Raw genomic sequence first — 21,771 nt, 5'->3', positions numbered from 1 at the left:
GGAGGTGGAGGAACAAAAACTTTTCCAAAGAAGGTGACGGTCTTCTCTTTATATCTTTATATTATATGTGTTGTACTACCCTTCATAACTAAACGATCTTTGAATCTTTCGGCACGCTCCACAACGCAAAGCATGCCGGGAGTCTGCTGTCATGGCTCCACAACAACAACATTAACGCAAGAACTACTTTTTACGACTAGTAAGAATTCCTGCCATATTTGAATCGCAGTTGTAAGCCGGAGAAACAAGGAGCAGGTACTGAACAACGTTGTGCTTTATTGAATCCGATCGATTATTTAAAACATTGTTAGCTGTTTGCGAAACGAGCATGACTCGAAACTCGTGGTTTCTCTGGAAAATAGGACAAAACGAAAGTCACCCAAAAAAAATGTGTTCAATTTTCTTTCAAATCCCAAATGAATGTCTGTCTCGCAGGGAGGAAATCATGGCCGGGCCGAACAAAGCACTCGAGTTGCAAATGCAAATGCGGCAGAATGCAGAGGACCTGCAAAGCTTCGTGAGGGAGCTGGAGACCTGGGAGACTGACATGAAGACCAAAGATGAGCAGTTGAGGAGAGGGGAGCAGGGGGACGCCAAGGTTCGTTTTAGCTGGAAATCACATGCACGTGTATATTTGAATTATGTTCCCACCACGTTCTATTCGTTTTGTAGCCAAACCTCCCCCCTGTGCGTAACAAGGACTACAAAGCAAAAATGAGGGCCAAGAAGAAGATGAAGATGGCCAACAACGGTGACTCCAGAGCAGAGGAGACCGACACCAAGAAGCCATTGAGGATCAAACAGAATGATTATCAATCGTGGGACAAGTTCGATGTGGTCTGTCATCCATTAGTTAGAAAAGGCATCCATTTTTTATTCACCTCAGCTTGAGCTGGGTAAAGAGAAAAGAGTGTGAGATACCTGACAACTGACAGAATGATTGATATAATTGTGTTTACATACAGTGGATATAAATGTTCAAATACCAGTTTTTATACATCTAAAAAAAAATGAGATTCTATTTTAAGGCCATATCGCCAAGCCCTATTTACACGTGACTGAAGCAGTAGTGGACTAATAAAGATCTATATATATATTTTTTTTTAGGTGAAGGCTTTGGAGGAGGTGGATAAGGAGGAAAGTCCCACGGAGTCGGACTCCGAGGAAGCGGATCCGGAGCGAGCTTTAGCAGAGAAGGAAAAGGTAACAGCCACCTAAAATGTGCTGAATTAACAAATAAGTCCCCCAAAATAACACGGCTTTATCATCAGGGCAACGCATTTTTCAAAGAGGGAAAATACGACGACGCCATCGAGTGTTACTCCAGAGGAATGGCTGCGGATCCTTACAATCCCGTTCTTCCCACGAACCGAGCCACCGCCTTCTTCCGCCTCAAGAAGTAAGCATTCGCATTGTTGATTGCTGTACTTGTTGCGATGCACACTCATGGGTTTTCCCTCTCTTTAGATATGCTGTGGCCGAGTCAGACTGCAACCTGGCCATCGCTTTGGACAGCAACTACTTTAAGGCGTATGCGCGACGAGGAGCAGCCCGCGTTGCGCTGAAGAACTACGACGCTGCTTTAGAAGGTGGGCGACTATGTGCCCCTCAAAACCACTACAATAGACATACTGTATGTCTACGTACAGTAGAATCGCAGTAATCTGGGTCATGGTTATCCACAAAAGTGAAATCGAGGCAACTGGACTCGCCGAGGTTGATGAAGGCAAAAACAACGATAACCAAATGTGACCGGAGGACGCATCCACCAGAGACAGAGCTAGGAAGACTCCCCACCTCAACTTTAGAACTGAAGAAGCCTTTGGGATTAAAGGAGAAACGTCTTCAACAGCCAGGAAGAGTCCAGTTGGCTCTATTGAACAATAGACATATCGTATTGTTACATTAATACCTCTAAGAACGTAATGTTAAGCATACATTTCTGCACAGATTACCAAACTGTTCTCAAGCTTGACCCGGGCAACCTGGAAGCACAAAATGAAGAGAAGAAAATGAAAGAGGTGACTTAGATCTATTTTCATGTTCGTAGTACCTTCATTTACGAGCGCCCCAATTTACGAGCTTTTTGAGTTGGTGGCAGCAAAATAAATCAATTAGAAACGTTACACATTTCTGTGTGTTATTTGGAGGGGTTGGAATGTATGAATGGCATTTCCATTCATGGCAATGGGAGAGGTTGATTTGAGATAAAAGTAATCTTGAAAAAAAAAAAAATATATATATATATATATATATACCAGTTATATTTATTGATGACTCCAAATTGTCCATAGGTGTAAATGTCTGTGCGAATGGTTGTTTGTCTCAGTGTAACCTGTGATTGGCCGACGACTAGTCCAGGGTGTGTCTGGCCTCTTTGCCAAAGTCAGCCGAGATTCGCTCCAACTCACCCGGGGACCATAATGAGGATAAACGGTGTAGAAAATGCAAGGATGGGTCAACCTTATCTCTGACGTTTGCTTTGTCAGATACTTGGAACTCAGGAGCTGAGTGAGGGAACGTCACCTCAGGCAGATCCCACGGTCGACCAGGAGCGCCAAAGACTGACAGAAGAGCAGCAAAGACGACAAGAGGCGGTTGTGCAAAAAGACAGGGTAAGATTCCTTCCTGAAACCCTCATTTCACAGCAGAACTTCTGTCAACATACGCGTTAAAGCGTTGAGTAGCTGGTAAATTAGCAAGCAGCGACAGTGAGCACATGTTATTGTGGTAAAGATTTCCTACATTTGCCGCCTTCCAGGGTAATGCTTACTTCAAAGAGGGCAAGTACGACGCAGCCGTGGAGTGCTATAACCGAGGCGCGGAGGCAGACTGCATGAACGCGCTGCTGCCCGCCAACAGAGCCATGGCCTTCCTCAAGCTGGAGAGGTAAAAAAAGAAAAAACATCACACCCTTTTCTATATTTCGTGACGGAAAAATCACATCGATGTTACATCAGATTCAAGGAGGCGGAGGAAGACTGCACCAAGGCGATCTCTTTAGACAACACGTACTCCAAGGCATTCGCGCGCAGAGCCGCCGCCCGAGTGGCTTTGGGGAAGCTGGAGGACGCCATGAAAGGTAACACTTAGTTTCCTGCTGCTTCCCAGAATTCTTTGGGGTGCTCTTTCGAACTACAGTTTGTAACTGCGCTACACTTATCAATAAATCAAATCTGCAATGCACTGAATCGGCAATAGGTGAATCACGATATAGCTTGGGATTAATATTACATCACAATCATTTTTAACATCTTTTTATGAATCTGTTTTATGTACAAGTACTGAAAAGTGAACTTTTCGACCACATTCTATTTTTATTTTTTGTTTGTTTGTTTGTTTTAGGGCTCAGGCCAAAGCAATAAAAGTATGGCTGTGTCGCCATCTTGTGGCATCTTGGTGCCAAGCAACTGTTAAAGGAAGTTGAGGCGTTTCCGGTCATTTTCCGCCATCTCATGGCATCTATTGCCAAATACAAAACTTTTTGGGAGGGCGTCAATGACACGTGGATTTCTGTGGTTCTAGAAATAGTGGATGTTCACTGCACAAGCAATTCACAAGTCATTTGGACATAAAATGTCCCATTCTCTTCGTATTGATGAGTTGTTTGTGACAAATGCACACAAAAAAAAATAATGCAGATTTTCAGGAGGTTTTGAAGCTGGAGCCAGGGAACAAGCAGGCCCAAATTGAACTCCAGAAACTTCAAATGGTGAGTTTTCAACTTCCACTCCTCACTTATGTTTGTAAATATTGTCTTTTTTTTTTTTTTCAACTGAATCCTGTTGCCTGGATGCTTGTATTATCAGGATGGCGTTTCCAGCGGCCTCCTTCAAACGTCCGACGGCTCCCAGAGGAGAACGGTGCAGCCCGTGGACAAAGAGGCTCACCTGCGCTCCACTGTGAGACGTACACTCATCTCTTCTGTTGTTAAGATTAACAATAGAGCCATGCTGACTCGTTGTGATGCTCCTCAGAAACCAATGAGGAGGGTCGACATCGAGGAGATCAGCGGTAAGGTGACAGTACCGGATGTGGCGAGGGACCACGAGGGCCATTCCTCGCCGTCGTCTCCCAGTACGAAGATGATCAGGATCCGGGCGATACCGGATGCCCCCTCGCTGCCGTCTGACCAGTTAGTTGAACCATCTTGATGAAAAATACTTTAAATAATAAAAGAATCAGAACAGCTTGCTCATAGATACATTTTCAGAAATAGGCGGCCAACAAAAGGCTTACTTGGTTGTGTAATTTCTACGACCTGAGTGATTAATTGAAAAGATGACATTCAAACAAACAAAAAGAAAAATGGCAAAAATCTGCAGATTTTTCTCTCGATTTTAAAGTTAAATAAATACGAAAATGGACCAAAAAGTTATTTAATTCATTCCATATTTTTTTTAATTAACCTGACAAATAATCGGTTATCAGAATTTTACTATGCCAAATATTTGAATCGACATCAGCCTCAAAGAATCCAAATGGGTCAGGGCCCAAGTCAATTCACATGCCAGATACCCAACTATTTGTATACGAGCCATTAAAAAGTCCATTTTCTACAATATGTCCCCTTTGAATGTTCTCTCTTTGTCATCAGAGCTTCTTCAACCACACGAGCCAAACACGACCAGCCGGAGGAAAGCGTCCCTCCCTCTGAATCATCACAAAAAGCCCCCCCGATAAACCTCCCAGCCCCACCCAGCAAAAGTTTCCAGCTCGAAGCCGACCTGCGCATGATTGGAAACCAGCCGGAAGTGGTTTACAGATACTTAAAGGTTGTTTTTCATTCATAAAACACAATCCAGAGCAGCTAACTTTTTGGGTGAAATCCCTAACTTTTTTCTTGTCTTTTTTTTATTTAGCAAATCAAGCCAGAGGCGTACACGCGCATTTTCCAGAGCTCCCTTGAACCTCACATCCTCAGTCAGATCCTGCAGACGCTGCGAGATTTCTACATCCAGTGAGCACATTTAGAGCCGAGTCATACCGAGTCAATTTGGAAGTACACTGAGACAAGATAATCCTATTTTTTTCAGCACCGCTGTCGATAGTTTTTTGTGACATTCTTAACGCCAAATTACACGAAAGTCCCGCTTGTGCAGGAATGAAGCTGCGGCCGTCACGGCGGACATCCTGAAGAATCTATCGAGCGTGAGGCGTTTCGACACGGCCGTCATGTTTATGTCTTCCTCGGAGAAGAAAGGTGAGCTGTCTTCAAGTGGATTATTTCCCATCAGTTATATTTACACACATATATTTTTTGTCCCCCCCCCCCCCCACACTCAGTGCTTAAAGAAGTATTCGACTTCCTCCAACGAGCGGATGTGGACGCATCATCTGTTGAGTACCTCCAGAAAAAGTACTGTGTGTGACCTGTTCGTTCAGGTTGTAGCCTAATGCTGTATCGTAAGTGAATTTCCTCCTCTGTGGACCAAATAAGAGAGCGACAACACAAAAAGTCATCCCTGAATAAAAGTGTATTTTGTAACTACTTACATTCTTTCCACACACCTACACAATCTAATGAGAACCAGTATCATTACAGATTGGATTCAAAATGACAAAATCTCATTGAAGAAAAATAAACAGCATACAAACGTTCCTGTGTCGGCTCTGGACTTCGTGTTTGGAGTTTGTATGTTCTTCCCCCGTACTCCGGCTTCATCCCTTTCCATTCCAAGAGCATGGATGTTAGATTTATTGCAGACTAAATTGTCCGTTGGTGTGAATTTGAGCATGAATGCTTGTTTGTCTAAACTGTATATGCCAGTCTAAGGTGTACCTCACCTTGATGCGTATGTTAAAGTGATGTTTCCGTGGAGTCTTTTAGAGGCCTGAAGGTCAGTATCTCTGTGATTGTGTGTCCTGCATAAACAAAGGAACTGTCACGTGGGTTTGTGTTTTGGGTTCGGACGTTTGAACGGAACGGTCGTCCTCGCTTACGTTTCCACTGGTCGAGCGTCAGGTCCGTGTTGTCTATGGTTTGGTCATACGGCTGCGCCTCGGTCTCCTCCTCCGTGTCGCGGAAGTCGGCGAAGAAGGGAAAGTCCAGGGCCTCCGAGGCACTGACCCGCTCCTCGGGATCCAGGAGCAGCATCTTTTCCAACACGCACACAGCTGCGACGCAGGAAGACAACAATGTGACGGGTGTAGAATTGGGTGCACTGACCGTTGGTGAGCTTCTTGCATACCGTGTGAGCTCGCTTTGGAGAAAATGGAGTGCAAGTCCTTTTTGGGTACTTTTGACAAACCCCTAAGGTAGTTTTTGGCCTGTCAGGGGAAACAACAGACAGGAAATCCTCAATTCAATATGGTTCATGTACAGTATATGGAATTAGGTATTAAGACACACCCTTGATTTAAATTTAATTAAAATATAGTTAAACTTTATTTTAATATAATTTCAATGTAATTCTAGTTTAATTCTCATTGAAGTTAAATTGAATGTAATTTATTTTCTCTTTTTATCGAATGTAATTGAATTTTAATGTAATTTTGTGGGTGTATGTTTTAATTTAATCTAAATTTGAATGTAATTGTAATATCATTATTTAAATTTAATATTACTTTAAGTCAATAGTATGTAATTCCAGTTTAATTCTTATTTACCTTTTAATGTAATATGTATGTTTATGTTTTAACTTATTAGTTATTGTAATTAAAATTTCTAGTGTAATTCTTTTCCATTTTTTGATTCATGTAAAGTTAATCAGTTTATTCTTATATCATTTTAATGTACTTTAATTTTAATTTTGTGTAATTTAAATGTAAATAATTCAGTACAATCTGATTTTCATTAAATGGAATTTGTTTAAATGATAACATTCTAATTACGCAAATAAGGCATTTTCTTTTTTTTCCTTTTACATTTTAGTGCTTCCAACTTTGCGAAGAAGGTGGTTTTTTTTTGTCCCCCAAAAAAGACAGCTGACATGTTGTCTTTCATTTGCAAATTCTGCCAGAGTAATGACCACGTTTTCAAAGACTTTTGTCCATTTAGTGCGTCGGTCTTCCAAACTAACTTACATCTTGGCTTTGTAGCTTCACCACAAAGTCGGCAGCCGGTGTTCCGGTGATCTTCATGATTTCTCGGAGCTGGTCCAGATCTGGCACAAACTCGAGGTCAAGGGTCACATTCTACTTACTGTGCTGTCCATGTAAAAAAGAGAAACTTAAACAACACTTTTATACTAATTTCTCTTGGATACGATCGTTGCCCTTGAACAGCGGCTTCCCCAGCAGCATCTCTGCCATAATACAACCAGCAGACCAGATATCCACTAAAAAAAAAAAAAAAGAACACAAAACAAGATACAGTCGTGGCTTAATTTTTAAAATAAAAACAAATAGTAATAAAATAATTCAATAGAATGTAAAAAAAAAAAAAAAAGTTGTGCATCATTTCATGCCTGAATACATTGTGCAGCTCCTGGTATGCACAATATGGCCACTAGGGGGCAGTGTGTTTGTGTGTATATTTGAAATATTGTTGGTCTGATGTGTTGCAGTAGTTTGTTCAAGTATCCGTCACTTAAAAAGTCATATTGCTTAAAGGTCATCTACGCTAGTTTTTTTTAGCCCATCTAAGGCATTTTGGATTGTGTGTTAGCATAAAGCTAGTGGACTTTTGTAAGACAGTCATGTGGTTTTGTTAATACACAATATCAAATTATTTTTTTTGGGTATAATTTTACAGGAGGGAGTGGCAAACAATTTGAAGCAAGCACTTGGCCTCTTTTTTCAAGAATCATTCAGTATCTGCCAAATGGCTGCTTGTTGTGAAGTTTGCCGGCACCATCAAGCGCTTATAATTCAAAATTCTGCTCACAACTCAAGGCAAAATAATCGGCCAAGCGACGGCTCGTAGCCCGAAAAACTAGTAAGGTGGGTCACTCAAAAAATAAGACGAAAAGGGGGCTGGGGTCCTTTGGTTCCCCTACCTGTTTGCGTGTAGTGCATCCAGTTGAGAATGACCTCGGGGGCTCTGTACCAGCGGGTCACCACGTAACCCGTCATCTCTGCGTCGGCCTGCCTCGCCAAGCCAAAGTCGAGGATCTGAAGCGGTCGAAGTGCTTTACTTTCTTCACTATGTGAGAAAAATTCCACTTCAAGAGGGCTTTGTGTGAAAACCATGCACTGTACCTTTAATTCACAGTCTGGGTTGATGGCGAGATTTCCTGGTTTTAGGTCCTGAAATGAGTTAGAACACAAAATTAACTGGATGTAATGTACAGTATGAACATATTTGCCATTAGGTTCCACTGCATGTGTGAACCCTTAATACGGGAGCATTTTGTGATCCTAATAGTACAGTTGGCCAAGTCATTTTTAACTCACCAATCAAAAAAATACCAAAGTGCTGGCTAAACATTTAGTTGTTTTTTTTCCCTTTATGTCCGTGTAGATTCTCAGTCTTTGCAATTGGCAAAAGTTGATCTGGACTCTTCTTTGTTGAATTAGTTTTGGGGTTTTTTCTTCTTATTTTCCCAAAACATTCAAAACACTCTTTAGGCTAACGATTTTTTTTTGTAATTGCAGTTTTCAGTTGTATAAAATGTCCCTTTGTTATAGTGAAACATGTCTCAAATAATGTGGTTACTTAATTTGGTTTGGTTATATTCGAAGTCTAATCACCTCTCAGTATGTTGCAAACTTGCAATATAGTGACGACACCTCTAAACTAACATTTCTAGCATATCATTCTGTTTTGAGGCGAGAAAGACACACAAACAAAGCAAAGCCTCTTGTGTGGGAATCCGAATGAATGGGCGGGTTCAAATTCCGCCCTCAAAAAGTGCCTAATCTGAAAGGTCACACACCCTGTGGACGATCCCTGCAGAGTGGATGTACTGAGGAGAGGCGAGAAAAAGACAAAAGTATTTTTTTTGGTGCAAAATTTGGACTTAAAATGACACATTTTGACACTATATGGAAGCTTAGGGGCTCACCTTGAGTCCCTTCATCATCTGGTAGACGAGGAACTGAACTCTGTCCTCTGATAGTCTCTCCAACTTCATCACTTTGCCCAGGTCGGTGCCCATGAAGGGCATGACCAGGTAGCTGTGGGGGGTTACAATTTCAAATAGTCATTTTGACTTTTTTTTTTTTTTTATTATTTTGAGGCAGGAATAAATGAGAGCTTACAAGTCTCGAAGGCGATCCAGGGTAATTTCGGCTGTGAAAACATCAAGTAGACCGATCACCTACTCCGAGAAAACAAGAGAGAATTAGTGTCATTGCATTGTCATGATTGCTTCGAAGCGGAAGTGATTTCATTCATCTCACATTTTCATGCTTCATGTGTTTGAGGAGTCGTAGCTCTCTGTAGGCCCGCTTAGCGAAAAGTTTGGACTGGAAGGGCCGGTGGAGCTTTTTGATGGCCACCTGCGAGCTGGTCCGCCGGTCCCACGCTGAACTGAAACAGCATGCAGTAGTTCAGTGATTATCAAAATGTGACAGTATGTGGGCTCCCTCTAGCGGTATGTGAAACAATCACTTAATTTAATGTTCTAACTGATCAAAATTGGTCATTATGGTGGCACTAACCCTAACCCTAATTTTTGAGGTGGTCTCGTGATAGAAATTTGAGGAAAATTCTTAAAAGTCGAGCCAGGCTGTCGTTAATGCTGTCAATTAAAGCTTTACCCTCCCTGCAGACAAGCGGTGATGTCATCTGGAGAAAGGTTCTTTGACTTTTAACAACAATGAGGCTGGGGGTGCTTTTCTTTTTGGACCCCCTCATCCACACAACACAATGCAAAGTGGGGGTCCTTGTGGAGCCAGCTGTGGCGGTGTAGGGGGACCCTACTTGGGAAAATGTCTGAAAATGGCTTAAATGTAGCTGTAATGTTGAAGTTAATCAGATAAAAGCGACAAAATAAATATATACATTTTTTTTTTTTTTTTTTGCAGTCAAGATTCTAGTTGTATGGTTTTAAACATTAATTTTCATCACATTTTGCATTCATGAATATAAACTTTTGCAAAAGTGCACATTTTAGTGGTCCTCACCATACAGTTCCATAGGCTCCTGTTCCAACCTGCCTCAAGTCTCGGTACCTTTCCGGGACTTCCCACACGGTTCTGTTGATGTCCTGCCGGTAAAATCCCGTCCTGGACCCTCGCAGGGCCATCCCTGAGAAGTTGGAGGCGAGGATGTTAATCCGCTTCGGTTCCGCCGCCTCGGGGATGCTCATGGAGATGGAAAATTTCAGAGAGTCTGTTGATAACTCCAGGAGAAAGAAGCACAGTCTGTCCTGCAAAGAAGTTTGGGGGCCTGAATTCCTCCACAGGATCTCTCGTGTGTCTTGCAGCTCGACACCCCCCAACACACAAGCGCATCTATTGTGACTGTCGGTCGCCCCGGGCAGTCTATGGGTGTGTCTGTAATGTGGGACAAACATCTGTCCCTCACTTTTCTGCTTTACTGCATTTTCATATCTAACCTCACAAATAAAGGATGACAAAAGATGAATTGGACTTTCATATTTATCTATTCACATTTTCAACTGAAATGATAAATTAATCTCTTTGTTTGCAATATTCACCCACACCATACTATTACATTGTATTGTGTGGAACATTATAGATCTTAATAGGGTTATTAAGGCTAATATTAGGGTTATCCTTTCCCATTGAAATGGATGGAAATGGCTCATCAGTACTGCAATAATCTTGGTCGTTTTTCACAGAGGAAAAAAAAAAAATGTAGTTACATTGTCTGTCCACATGTGTTGCTGCACTGTTTGTGTTCAACCTATTGTTTAAAGGGTTACAGCACCATTTGGTGGCATCTATAGGCAATTACAAATGTTTTTGTGGGTGTCAGTTACTCTGATTTTTGCAATTCGAGGCAGGGTGAATATCACTATATAGTATTACGTGGTGTAGTGTCGTGTCACATATTGTGGCTGAGCAAATGATTCCATAATAATGACCTGTATTGTATTGCATAGTTTAGTATGGCATCCTATACGCCTCATAAAATATAGCATAGCACGCCATAGCAAATTACTGCCCAGAATAGAATGGGATAGCAAAGGATTGCATATTATAGTTTGGTATGGCAGACCACAGGGCCCTATAGAATGGTGGAGTGTACTACAGCATGGAAGCACTGTGTAGTATAGTATTGCATATCATGGTACTGTTATAATGTTGTACTGGTATAGTATAGCACAGTGTGGCATAGTAAATTATTGTGCAGTATAGTAACGTATGGCTCCCAGAGTAGTTATAATTAAGAGTACTATCCCATAGCTAATTGTTATGATCCCTAGTATAGCACAGTATAGTCGGGCGCGGTCAATTACTGCACAGTATGGTGACAAAGACATTGAAATTCCAAGACTTATAAGAACTCAGCTCAATTACACGCCATGTGCTTAAATACATGTATATGTACTATACCACACTATAGTATACCATACAATGTACTGGACAAATAATTTCCCATCCAATACAGTATGTGGTTGTCGATCATCACAAAAACACATGTACACTATCATGACAATAACAGCCTTCATTGGAGATAATGTCATTAAACTGAAATGGTCTGACAATCAATATATACCTTTGGTCATACAAAGTGTTGATAAGAACAGAAATTCTAAATTAAGAAAAGACAAAAACCATACTGGCCAAAAGAACTAATGGCTAAAACAAAAAAGTAATCGTACATTACGCTACGAGTGGATGAAGCATGTGAAAACGTTTTAAATCAGAGGTGCACATCCATCACATGCTACCGATAATCCTGAAGACAGTGTTCAATCGCGACATCTTTTAGATACAATTTGACATTCACTTTTGTGGCCGCTCTTCAAACATGTACAGGCATTCACGTGAGCACTTTAACATTCACACACCAACCTTCACCTTGAAATTGCACAAGGTCCCCCTCTTTGCAATCCTCAAATACTATCAACTGATAACAATACAAGGACTCCCAATGTAAGCACTGTGCAGAACGCCACTTAATCAGCTGTAAAACATGAATATCTTGAAGTAAATTATAACAAGGATACTATAGCTTGGCAGATATTACTGTATACCTTACGGAAAATAGGACTTTCCTGTCAACATAGACATTTTGGTAAATATATAACACATTGTTAATGAAAAGCACAGTTGGTGTTTACTTTTCTGTAAACTGGAGATTATTATTTGAATACTTTGATTCATGATGGGAAGAAACGATAAGGATAAAGCCATCTGGTTACAATTCCCTTCCCTAAGCTCGGTTAAATGTGTGGTCTGAATGTATTATATGGTACCGTTAATCAGGTGTGCTGATCAGGTCCACTATTCATGCAGTATGCAGGCTAAATGCTAAGCTGCAGTCAGGCATTGCCGCAAGCCTTTAAACAGGAATCTAAAAAGTCTCTGTGGTGTTTGTCACAATAATGAGGAACCAGATGGTGTCGTGTTCTCGCTTTGGAAATCCTAGCGTGCGCTATGTCTTTTTCATGTCCTATGCCCTGCTTGTGGAGTCTTTTAAACGCTTCTGTAAAGTTGCTTTCTCGTATGAATCACGATCGGGAGTTTCATTGTTCCTCTTTCAGTCTCGCGGAAGGGGAATCGTAACAGGAAGCAACATTGGGACTGGACCTTAAATCTTCCCGGTAATTGGAAAGTGTGCTGACCCCAAGAGCCCGATTGTAAAGGAAAGAAGGTTCACTGCTCCACCTGAAGGCTGTCAGTCTTGCCGACGGACGCTTTGAAGCCGTTCACCTCCGTAAACACCAACTCTGTTGAAAAGTAGGAGAAAGATACGAGGAAATAAAGTTACAACTGGGGTGCGTGTATGCAGATTACTTTCATATAATTTGATCAATAACGGTAAAGACATACCCCACTGAATTTCCTTTCAAATCAAGTAATTTTGCTGATATGAGTATTATTATTGGCACTTGTTATCATTCAAACAGTCATAATTTCTTCTAAGAAAAAAATATACATATTCCAAAATAATATTTTTCACATTCTTCATGCCAAAATGTGTCCCAAGTGAAGTTTCATGATTTGCAACATGATTTATGAAGATGCTAATTACGTCTTGGGATATATAGGATCTTTCTCGTATTGTTTGATATGTCTTGTCTCCCCCCCCCCCCAAAATAAAAATCCGAAATCTCACCTTTCCATTCTTCCAGAGTGCGATCTTTACTCTCCAGGGTTTGGTCGTAAGGCGGCGCCTCGGGTTCGTCGTCCGGGTCGTGATACTGCGAGAAGTAAGGGTGGGCCAGAGCCTCGTTGGCCGAGATCCTCCCATCGCAGTCCAGGACCAGCATGCGCTTCAGCAGGTCGACGGCTATATCATCAAAGAAAAGAAAAATGTGGCGCTATAAGCAATGATAATAATAATAATGATGTACAGTACATAGATCCATAGTAATGTAATGGAGTGCTAACCGAGTGGATTTGCTCCTCGGAAGATCTTCTCCAGGTCTTGCTGGGGCATAAAAGGCAGAGACTGGATGTACTTCTGTGCCTGTGAATACAGAGTGATGTTCTGTCCCATGTAGCGGAAATGTTTCCCCCCCCCCCTTTACGTTCCAATTCATATCTAATACAGAGTAGCTATTTCATTGTGAAATGATATCACTTAAACCGACTGATAGTATAGTGCGGCACACCGTAGTATTATTAGTATGGCATACCATAGGACTGTTATAATATAGTGTAGTATACTGTATTTTCTGTAGTACAGTGCAGTATGAGACAGTGTAGCACGACATTTTATAGAATAGTTCAGCAGAGCTTTTTGTTACATTGCATATTATCGTACTGGATTGTTTTATACGGCTTCGCAAATGATTGCATAGTAAAGTATTGGTATGGCATATCATAGTACTGTTAGAATATTGCATAGTACAACAAAGTATCTTATTTTAGTGTACACCATATGGTAGTACTGTATTGTATAGTATAGTACAGTGCAGTACAATACGTTGTAGTTTACTGTACTGTTGTATAATAAATCACAGTACAATATATGGGAAGTGTAGTATATTACAGCATTGCAAATGACTACATAGTTATTAGTATGGCATACCATGGTACTGTTAATAGTTTAATACAGTACAGTATGGTGTAGTTTACAGTATTGTAGCGTAGAATGGCAGGAGTGTAATTCTGGTCCACTTATAGCAGGGCGTATCGTTTAGTCTAGTCCAATATATAGTATCGTATTTGTTGAACTGTGCAACAGAGAAAAATCTGCAAAACTCGTACGATTGTTTTCCAATCTTTTTTTTAATGTTTGTTTGAATGTCATTATATTTGTCTAATGTTGTAATGTGTTAATGTGTAAAATAAAAAATACAAAATGGTCCGATTTGAAAAGGGCTAATATCGGGCGATTAAATCAGCTCGTTGATTAATCGGTCAGGCCCAAATATATATGCTATATGATACTATAGTAGTTTATGGGTTTTTTTCTATTTTCTATTTAATACAGATTAGGAATTTAATAGTGAACTGAAATTTCAATTGGAAGTTGGGACTTGAAAATGCTACCACTGGTCCCATGCATTAATGTAAAGCGATGTCATGTCTCACATGCTCCGAGCAGATCTTCTCCAACAGGTCCGGGGTCGGCGTCCCGACCATCTCCATGATTCTCTTCAGCTGGTCGATATCTTTTTTTTCCAGGCCACGTTAAAGACAGACCATGCCACATTCAAAGTGAACAGACTCATAAACTCGAGTGAGAGAGGCGAGCCAAGATCAGTTAATCAAATTGGTTTTAGTGCGGCTCGCCAACACCAAACACAACAAGCGGGATGATTCAAGCCCTTTGTGGCGGCTCCTATTCATTCCCGGCTTTTCTGTGCTCGCGCCTCGCCTTCGGAAAGAGATTGTCATGCAAATCCAAAAGACCTCAGTGGATCACTTTGCAAAGATAATGGAGGGTGGGGGAAAAAAATACCACTGCGGGCTCTTCCGGCGCTGATAAAGGATACAGTCAGTGCCAGGAAAAAGGACTTTTCCTTTCAGCAGCTCTCCCATAATGCATCCCACTGACCAAATATCAACTGTAAGACAAAGCCCACAGATGAATCAATAAGCACGGTAATGAAGACCACAATGATAACAGAAAAAAAAAAAAAAAAAAAGACTCACCATTTTGATTGTAGTGCATCCAGTTTAGCATGATTTCTGGCGCCCGATACCAGCGAGTCGCCACGTACCCGGTCATCTCGTCATCTGTTTGCCTGGCCAAGCCAAAGTCGAGGATCTGTCGGGGGTGGCGCGCATATTTAGAGAAGGAAGATGTGAAATAGAGCGGACGTGGGGGCGGGTGGGACTTACCCTCAGCTCACAGTCCTCATTCACTGCCACATTACTTGGCTTGAGGTCCTGGAGATAAGAAATACATAGTCATTACTGAGATGCTTGGGTTATATAGTGCAACACTACATTTCACATTTGTATTGTGTAAATTGTACACATGCTGGTAAGTAAGTAAATTGAGAGACACTCACTCTGTGAATCAATCCCGCTGAATGGATGTACTGTTCACCGCCATGCGTGAGGAGATAAATGACGAGAAAAGGGGTCAACAGTGCAGTTCACCATACACCCACCCTGAACATCCTTGTCTATGGGGAGGTTGCTTTTGGCTGTTTCCTTGGTAACGCACCAGACTGAACAGCTGGAGCAGTCTATTTTTAGCATGCCTCGGACACAAATCGGTCAGTCTAACAATATTTCTTCAAACATAGGACCACACTTGGATTTGTGTTATTATTATCTTTTCTAAAGTCACACGTTAAGAGCCCAAATATTTGGGTGAATGTCATCAACACTTTACAACAAGAGTGGGCAAAGTATGGCTCTATAATCTTGGCCATCCAGCATTTACCTCATCAAAAGTCCTGTTTTAAGTGTTTAAGTGTTTATGTGCATGTATGTTGGATTCATTTGTCTTTGTTCCCCCCTAAAATTGATTAAGACTGTTTTCTAATTCATTTGTCTCATTAAATAATTGGCTCATTCATGTTTTGTGAATAATTACATTTCATATTTGTTGATATTTTAAAAATTACTTGGCAATTTATTATGACAAACAACAAAATAAATCTAGCGTAAAGCAAACCATTTTTATATATATTGAACATTTTTGGTCATTTTATTAAATAAAATGTTTTACTTCATACATTGTAAACAATAAAGTAAAATATAGTCAAGTAAACAATTTTACATGTATTTATTTATTTATTAAGTAAAATTATTTATTGCTAACAAAACAAAACAATATTAGTAAAGTAAATAATTTGATTTCTCCATTTAAAACTTTTATTTTATTAAATGACTGTTTAATATATTTATTCATTCATAAAAGATAGTCAAGTACAAATTTTACATGTATATTTGACGTTTATATTTATTTCAGCAAATCATTTATTTATATATTGTAAATAATGCATGCAAATATTTGTAAAATACATAATGCACATCTAAATTTGTGTTATTTTATAAAAACTGTAATTGCATCATAACTAAATTAATTAGAAATGACTAATCAATGATTAATTTATTATTACAATGAACTTACATATTTCATATTTCAACTTTTTTTTTTATATACTCCATATGAGAATGACCCGGCCCATGTGTTCATTTAAAAAAATCTAATGTAACATAAAAGTTCCCCTGCCTTATGAGCTCACTGAAAAGTTACATTTCCAGCACAGGAACCCACCTTGAGGCCACGGAGGAGCTGATAAATCAAGAACTGCACGTGCTCATCGGACAACCTCTGGAATTTGACAATGTTATTGAGGTCCGCACCCATCAAGTTGGTCACCAAGTAGCTGGGGGGGGGGGGGGGGGAAGCAGAAAGCAACAGGTGGGTTACAAAACATGGCGACAATGCACTGAGACACACAACTAAGTCTATTCAATTGAAAGATTTACAGTTCATTGAAGTCTTCCAATGCCGCAGCAGGTGTAAAGACATCCAGGAGCCCGATTACCTAAAAGAAACAAAACGTGAATCAATATGAGCGCGGGCAGGCAGATTGCTGAGCTCACCGGATGATTTCACATTCGGACGCACTAACATTCTCGTGTTTCATGTGCTTGAGTAGCCGGAGTTCCCGGTAGGAACGGCGACTGTGGATGAGCGACTGGAAGGGCCTCGACAGCTTCTTCACGGCCACCTTCTGCCGCAGGACCACATCGTACGCCGAACTGGAGAGGAAAAGGGAGATTTATTCGATCAGGTGGTGATTCTCACAGTGTGATCGTGGGACATCCAAGAATCACTGCATGAGGACAGTGAGTTGTATTAAAACATCAAGTTCAACACATTTGCATCGACTGTTCATCTATTCAGGTACAATTTTCATTTAACATTTATGTTTAAATTGAATCATTATTTTATGGAAGTTTTTTTTTTTTTTTTCCCCCAGTGGTACTTTGTGTAAAAAGTTTGAGAACCACTGAGGTAAATTATAGGATAAGTTTGTTTACATTTACCGGAGTATTCCGGTGAGGCGTAAGACTCTTTGGTATGTATCTATGTAATCTCTTCCCTCTCTTACACTTTCTGCTTCCACGTTTGAGTAAACCAAAACCTTGCATGGCTGAGTGCACTGTTCGTTCCAGGGCTTCAAGTCACCCGCTGCCACTGCAGATGCCCCCCGCCCCCGTCGGATTTCAGCCAATCTTCCGACATGAAGCTCACACATGCCATGTCTCGGCCATGATGCCATTTTCCATACACAGAGCGTTGTGCTCTCAAAGTGTAGTGTAGCAGTATTTCATTTTTACATATTTGATTGCAGGATGAAGATGGAGGGGCAATACATTTTATTTTAATTGAATTATATGCTACGTCAGTAAAATGTGCATACAATTCGTAATGCTCCAGTTATTTTTACAACTATTTCATCATCCAGCAAATTTTCATAGCCATTGTTTAACATCAAATATGCATGATATATATCTGTACGTAATAGCGTCAAACCTCTGAACCATTCAATTGCTATAATAAAACACACCATAAAGCCATGTCAAGTAAATGACAAATGGAACTTTCGGAGAGGAGATGACAAAATGTTTTATTCAGAGTCGTCTAAATAAGAAGCACGTACTGCATATTTGTCAGTCCTAAAGTGACCCTGCCGTAAACTGAGACGAAATCTAAACTGGAAAAATCACAATTTAGGGTGTGGAATAGCTCTGCTGGGTTAGGAAAATAAGGAAAATAATATTCACACAATAAGGAGCACAATTTGAAAACAACAAAGCACAACAATAATAATTTGAGAAGGACAGATAAAAAAAAAAATATGATTAGGATTAGGATAAGGGAAAGAGCTGATTGGCTGAAATATGAGCAGGACAGGTAAAACTAATTAGCTGTCAACTAAAGTGCGGGGGGGGGAAAGGCATGAAAGGTCAAACTAAAAATGAACCAGCTATTCAAGATATGAACAATATTACTTTTTATATTACATTAAAGCAAGAACAGAACTAGTCTAACTAATTCGATCATTTTGAAACATTTGTGAGGAACTAGTCTTGCGAAAGAGCAGAAAAGCCTGATTCAATTCCGTTTCACAACAAAGAGGAAGTCTTCATCGTGTCGCACTATCTCGCACATAGGATTTGAACTTTGAAAAAACTGAGATGACACTTTATAAAGGCGTGAAATCCTTTAGTATGATACTAAACTGGCATTTCTTTTTAACAGTATAAATTGCCCAAATTAACTTTTTGTCAGCATGAATCAATAAAGATACTGTAGTCGTAAATTAGTACATTTTTGACTCACAGTCATTAATTAAGGTACTGTAGAGTCTATTTCTTTCCATTAAGATACAAAATACACCACTGGTGACCAACTCAAGGCCCGGGGGCTCGATCCATCCTGCCACATCCTTTAATGTGGCCCACTAAAACAAATAAGTGCCTACATCACCTTTCTTGCTAAATTGTTCTTTTAATTGAAGCAGAAAATCTCTACTGGAATTGCATTTTATTTTTATTTTTAGATTTTACTTCCACCAAATCCCTTTTTAACATAAATTGGAATACAGTTGTCCAGTATTTTGCTTGCCACTATTTTCTATGACTTCTGGTTTCAAATTCATTTTGTTGTTAAAAATATATTCAATAACAATCAAATGCGGGGGCAATTGTGTATATGCAAAAATATGATAAGGTGACTATAATGAACTGTACATTTATTTTTTTTACAAAATAAGTTTGACACCTAATGTACATCAAATGAAGGATTTGTGGATGCGCAACAGCAGTATTTTGTACCTCAAGATTATTGTAACTGTGCAATGTTATTCCTGCAAAATCCCAATTTTGTCTCTTAGCAGCTATACCAACAGACTGGAATCCGACAGTCTGTCTGCATCTGAACTTAATTGATGTCGGGGCTGGGTATCACCATAGCAACCACTAGATCCAACTGGCACACAAGGGTTTTTAATGCACCATCAAAAGAGGAATGCATATAAGATTACTTTCCACGATGCTCTGTAGCTATGTAAACAAAATGTGATTCTTTTTATTTTTGGGAAATAATTGCCTCATTTGATTAATACTGACATGTTAAAAAAAAATAAACTAAAAAAATGCTGCTTCATTTTGATGACACAGCCAACATGCATGCAGGCATCTCTGAGCTGCAGCCTCGCCCCTCCACACACACACACACACACAAATACTCACCACACCGAACCGTAGGCTCCGGAGCCAACCGGCGTCAGGTTCTGGTACCGCTCCGGCACCTCCCACACAGTTTTATTCAGCTCCTGTCGGTAGAATCCCGGCCTGGCTGACATCTTTGGTGGCTGACAAGGCAACAGAGTAAAAAAAGGGGAAAGGGAGAATTGAGAAGGGAAAACGAGACCGGTAGTGCAGGCTGCCGTTCCACGAGCTCCTTTGATGATGCACCGGCCACGGGAAGCCTGCCTCTCCCCGCCCCCCCTCCTCCTCCTTTGTCTGTCTGTCAACCTTTCACGCCATCTTCTGGCGGAAAACAGTGCATCAGACCAGATTGCGATCAAGCCATGGGAAATTATCAAGAGTAAAATATGCATTACATCAACATTTGTATTGCTTTTTACTTATGCAGAGAACAAAACAAAACAAAACAAAAAGTGGAAATATTCGTAATATAAACGAAACCTGAATGCTAAAAAGACAAACTTTTTTTTTTTCTTTTTTTTTATATATATAATTCAATTTTAAAAAAAAATAAAGACTATTTGTAGTTTTTGCACTCTGGCGCCATCTACCAGGCGTATTGCAGTATTACAAGCAGCTGGCAATCCCAAAAGGAAATTGAGGCCTCCGCCTCTCCATTATAATTAACCGCAGCAGCTCTGCCACACCCCCTGCCGCACGTTCAACACACCGTACGCCACCTCTCACTACTCAGTATTGACTTAACTTATTCGAACAGCAAGTTGACACACTTTGGCCATGTTTGACCTAAAGAAGAGGAATAGTTTGACGCTGAACAGCAGCAGCCGCGACGTGGAGGAGTTCAGGCGCGTGGCCGTCCGACGGAGGGCGAAAGACGCGGCACCGGGTTGTCACACAGGTGAGCTGCACTCCCTAAAAACACCCTTTGAGCCAACTAGACACGTTAATTACTCTTTGGGAAGTTATCACCAAAAAAACAAAAAAAACAAAGAAAGAGGTCACCTCATTGTCTTTTGGAGTAATTGAAGGACAATCACACTGGGTAGCCGTTAATTAACACATTATATTATTAGTCGGTAAACCACTTAAATAATACTCAAAGTGTTTTTAATTGGCTTAAACTACTGCTCGCATCATTTCATGTTCTGTCAACTTCCAAACACAATGACGTCATGTGTTCTCGGTGCATGCATTGTGAATGGTGTTAATTGGTGCCTGTTGGATTATTGAGAGGCAAATCCTTTCCCCCTGATTCAGCCTGGACTTTCCTCTTTTGCTGCTTTTTTTGTTTGGCAATCACACACTCGCAGCAACACACACACACACACACAAAGGCCCAGTGTTCCACTGCTGAAGGGTTTGTTTTACGCCAAATGTCTCATTCTTGCCCAGATGGCACTGATAGAATATGGAGTCAACAGTGCCAACCATGACTTGGAACTGTACGTTGGAAATGAAGCTGATTCTTCTTCATACAGCTGACAAATGTGTCATTTCTGCATTAAAATCCTGGTTGTAAATGGATTTTAAGTGAATTCTGCAATGGAAAATGTTTACCCTTGAGCCTCTACAAGAAGAGCGAAATAAATGCCACCCCTTCCATATGCTGACATGTTAAATCGTGTAAGGAGGCAACACAGAAGTGAGAAAGCAGAAGTGTGACATAGTTGAGCCTGAAACCCGCAGATCTGTTCAGCAGAGCCCTGGGACTGAGACAGATTAGCTTAAAGCAATGGAATCTTTGCCCAAGTTAGTGTAAGGTAAGAACATCGGAATTGGAAAATGATCGAAAGGAAAGAGGTCAGTGTGGATTTGTTTGCATGTTAACTATATTGGTGATTTTGACCTACTTTTCTGAGTTCAAGTTGAGTCGCTGCCTCGAATTGATTTTAAAATGTCAATATGCAGTGTGAGATGTAATCAGGTCCAAGTTTGCAAGTTGGTTTCCGAATGATAAACAATACAATATTATTTTTCAAAAGAACCATATTTAAAAAAATGAATAAATCAGCCTTTGCAAAGATAATAATGCTCAGCTTTTATTAAGTCTATTTTGGGTATTTACATGAGAGGAGCAAAATATTCAAAACCCCA

The 21,771-nt window shown here is 40.4% G+C and overlaps 3 protein-coding genes across 6 annotated transcripts in view; 2 read left to right on the top strand and 1 right to left on the bottom strand.

The window, feature by feature from the left end:
- Window positions 1–96: 96 nt before the first annotated feature.
- rpap3 (RNA polymerase II associated protein 3) lies at window positions 97–5,601 on the top strand. Its single transcript, XM_061761466.1, has 17 exons — window positions 97–255; window positions 436–598; window positions 673–837; window positions 1,108–1,203; window positions 1,272–1,399; window positions 1,468–1,589; window positions 1,951–2,021; window positions 2,490–2,615; window positions 2,762–2,889; window positions 2,961–3,082; window positions 3,642–3,712; window positions 3,810–3,902; window positions 3,978–4,135; window positions 4,598–4,775; window positions 4,863–4,960; window positions 5,103–5,203; window positions 5,287–5,601. Exons 2-17 carry the CDS (start codon window positions 446–448, stop codon window positions 5,370–5,372), a joined length of 1,896 nt encoding a protein of 631 aa, XP_061617450.1. The 5' UTR covers window positions 97–255; window positions 436–445; the 3' UTR covers window positions 5,373–5,601.
- The window catches only part of LOC133471680 (mitogen-activated protein kinase 12-like), a 20,884-nt gene continuing 4,649 nt past the window's right edge, over window positions 5,537–21,771 (bottom strand). The window contains exons 3-26 of one of the 3 annotated variants that reach the window (XM_061761464.1): window positions 19,699–19,822; window positions 17,070–17,199; window positions 16,924–16,982; window positions 16,709–16,820; window positions 15,489–15,518; window positions 15,316–15,363; window positions 15,127–15,241; window positions 14,967–15,038; window positions 14,563–14,642; window positions 13,414–13,492; window positions 13,139–13,312; window positions 12,688–12,749; window positions 10,012–10,256; window positions 9,286–9,415; window positions 9,145–9,203; window positions 8,949–9,060; window positions 8,820–8,849; window positions 7,941–8,190; window positions 7,209–7,280; window positions 7,027–7,106; window positions 6,192–6,270; window positions 5,944–6,117; window positions 5,788–5,865; window positions 5,537–5,667 (exon numbers count right to left, since the gene is read on the bottom strand). In XM_061761464.1, coding sequence (XP_061617448.1) covers window positions 5,801–5,865; window positions 5,944–6,117; window positions 6,192–6,270; window positions 7,027–7,106; window positions 7,209–7,280; window positions 7,941–8,190; window positions 8,820–8,849; window positions 8,949–9,060; window positions 9,145–9,203; window positions 9,286–9,415; window positions 10,012–10,256; window positions 12,688–12,749; window positions 13,139–13,312; window positions 13,414–13,492; window positions 14,563–14,642; window positions 14,967–15,038; window positions 15,127–15,241; window positions 15,316–15,363; window positions 15,489–15,518; window positions 16,709–16,820; window positions 16,924–16,982; window positions 17,070–17,199; window positions 19,699–19,811 — 2,370 coding nt within the window. In that variant the 5' untranslated portion in view covers window positions 19,812–19,822 and the 3' untranslated portion in view covers window positions 5,537–5,667; window positions 5,788–5,800. Of the gene's footprint in view, window positions 5,668–5,787; window positions 5,866–5,943; window positions 6,118–6,191; window positions 6,271–7,026; window positions 7,107–7,208; window positions 7,281–7,940; window positions 8,191–8,819; window positions 8,850–8,948; window positions 9,061–9,144; window positions 9,204–9,285; window positions 9,416–10,011; window positions 10,257–12,687; window positions 12,750–13,138; window positions 13,313–13,413; window positions 13,493–14,562; window positions 14,652–14,966; window positions 15,039–15,126; window positions 15,242–15,315; window positions 15,364–15,488; window positions 15,519–16,708; window positions 16,821–16,923; window positions 16,983–17,069; window positions 17,200–19,698; window positions 19,823–21,771 lie in introns of those variants that run through there. The other 2 variants (XM_061761465.1, XR_009786306.1) reach the window with 2 other exon arrangements.
- The window catches only part of LOC133471679 (FYVE, RhoGEF and PH domain-containing protein 4-like), an 8,545-nt gene continuing 7,132 nt past the window's right edge, over window positions 20,359–21,771 (top strand). Inside the window, exon 1 of one of the 2 annotated variants that reach the window (XM_061761462.1) lies at window positions 20,359–20,575. In XM_061761462.1, the coding sequence (XP_061617446.1) occupies window positions 20,455–20,575 (121 nt within the window). In that variant the 5' untranslated portion in view covers window positions 20,359–20,454. Of the gene's footprint in view, window positions 20,576–21,343; window positions 21,478–21,771 lie in introns of those variants that run through there. The other variant, XM_061761463.1, reaches the window with a different exon arrangement.

This window comes from Phyllopteryx taeniolatus, chromosome 22 (assembly GCF_024500385.1).
Source record: "Phyllopteryx taeniolatus isolate TA_2022b chromosome 22, UOR_Ptae_1.2, whole genome shotgun sequence".
NCBI classification, from domain to species: Eukaryota; Metazoa; Chordata; class Actinopteri; order Syngnathiformes; family Syngnathidae; genus Phyllopteryx; species Phyllopteryx taeniolatus.
Note: the sequence above shows the minus strand (reverse complement) of the source record. Positions and strands in the feature narration are given on the sequence as shown.

Coding starts and splice junctions, on each gene's coding strand:
- rpap3 (XM_061761466.1), top strand. CDS start 446: ATGGCCGGGCCGAACAAAGCACTCGAGTTGCAAATGCAAATGCGGCAG. Junction 3,083..3,641: donor GCTGGAGGACGCCATGAAAG/GTAACACTTAGT, acceptor AAAATAATGCAG/ATTTTCAGGAGGTTTTGAAG. Junction 4,136..4,597: donor CCCTCGCTGCCGTCTGACCA/GTTAGTTGAACC, acceptor CTTTGTCATCAG/AGCTTCTTCAACCACACGAG.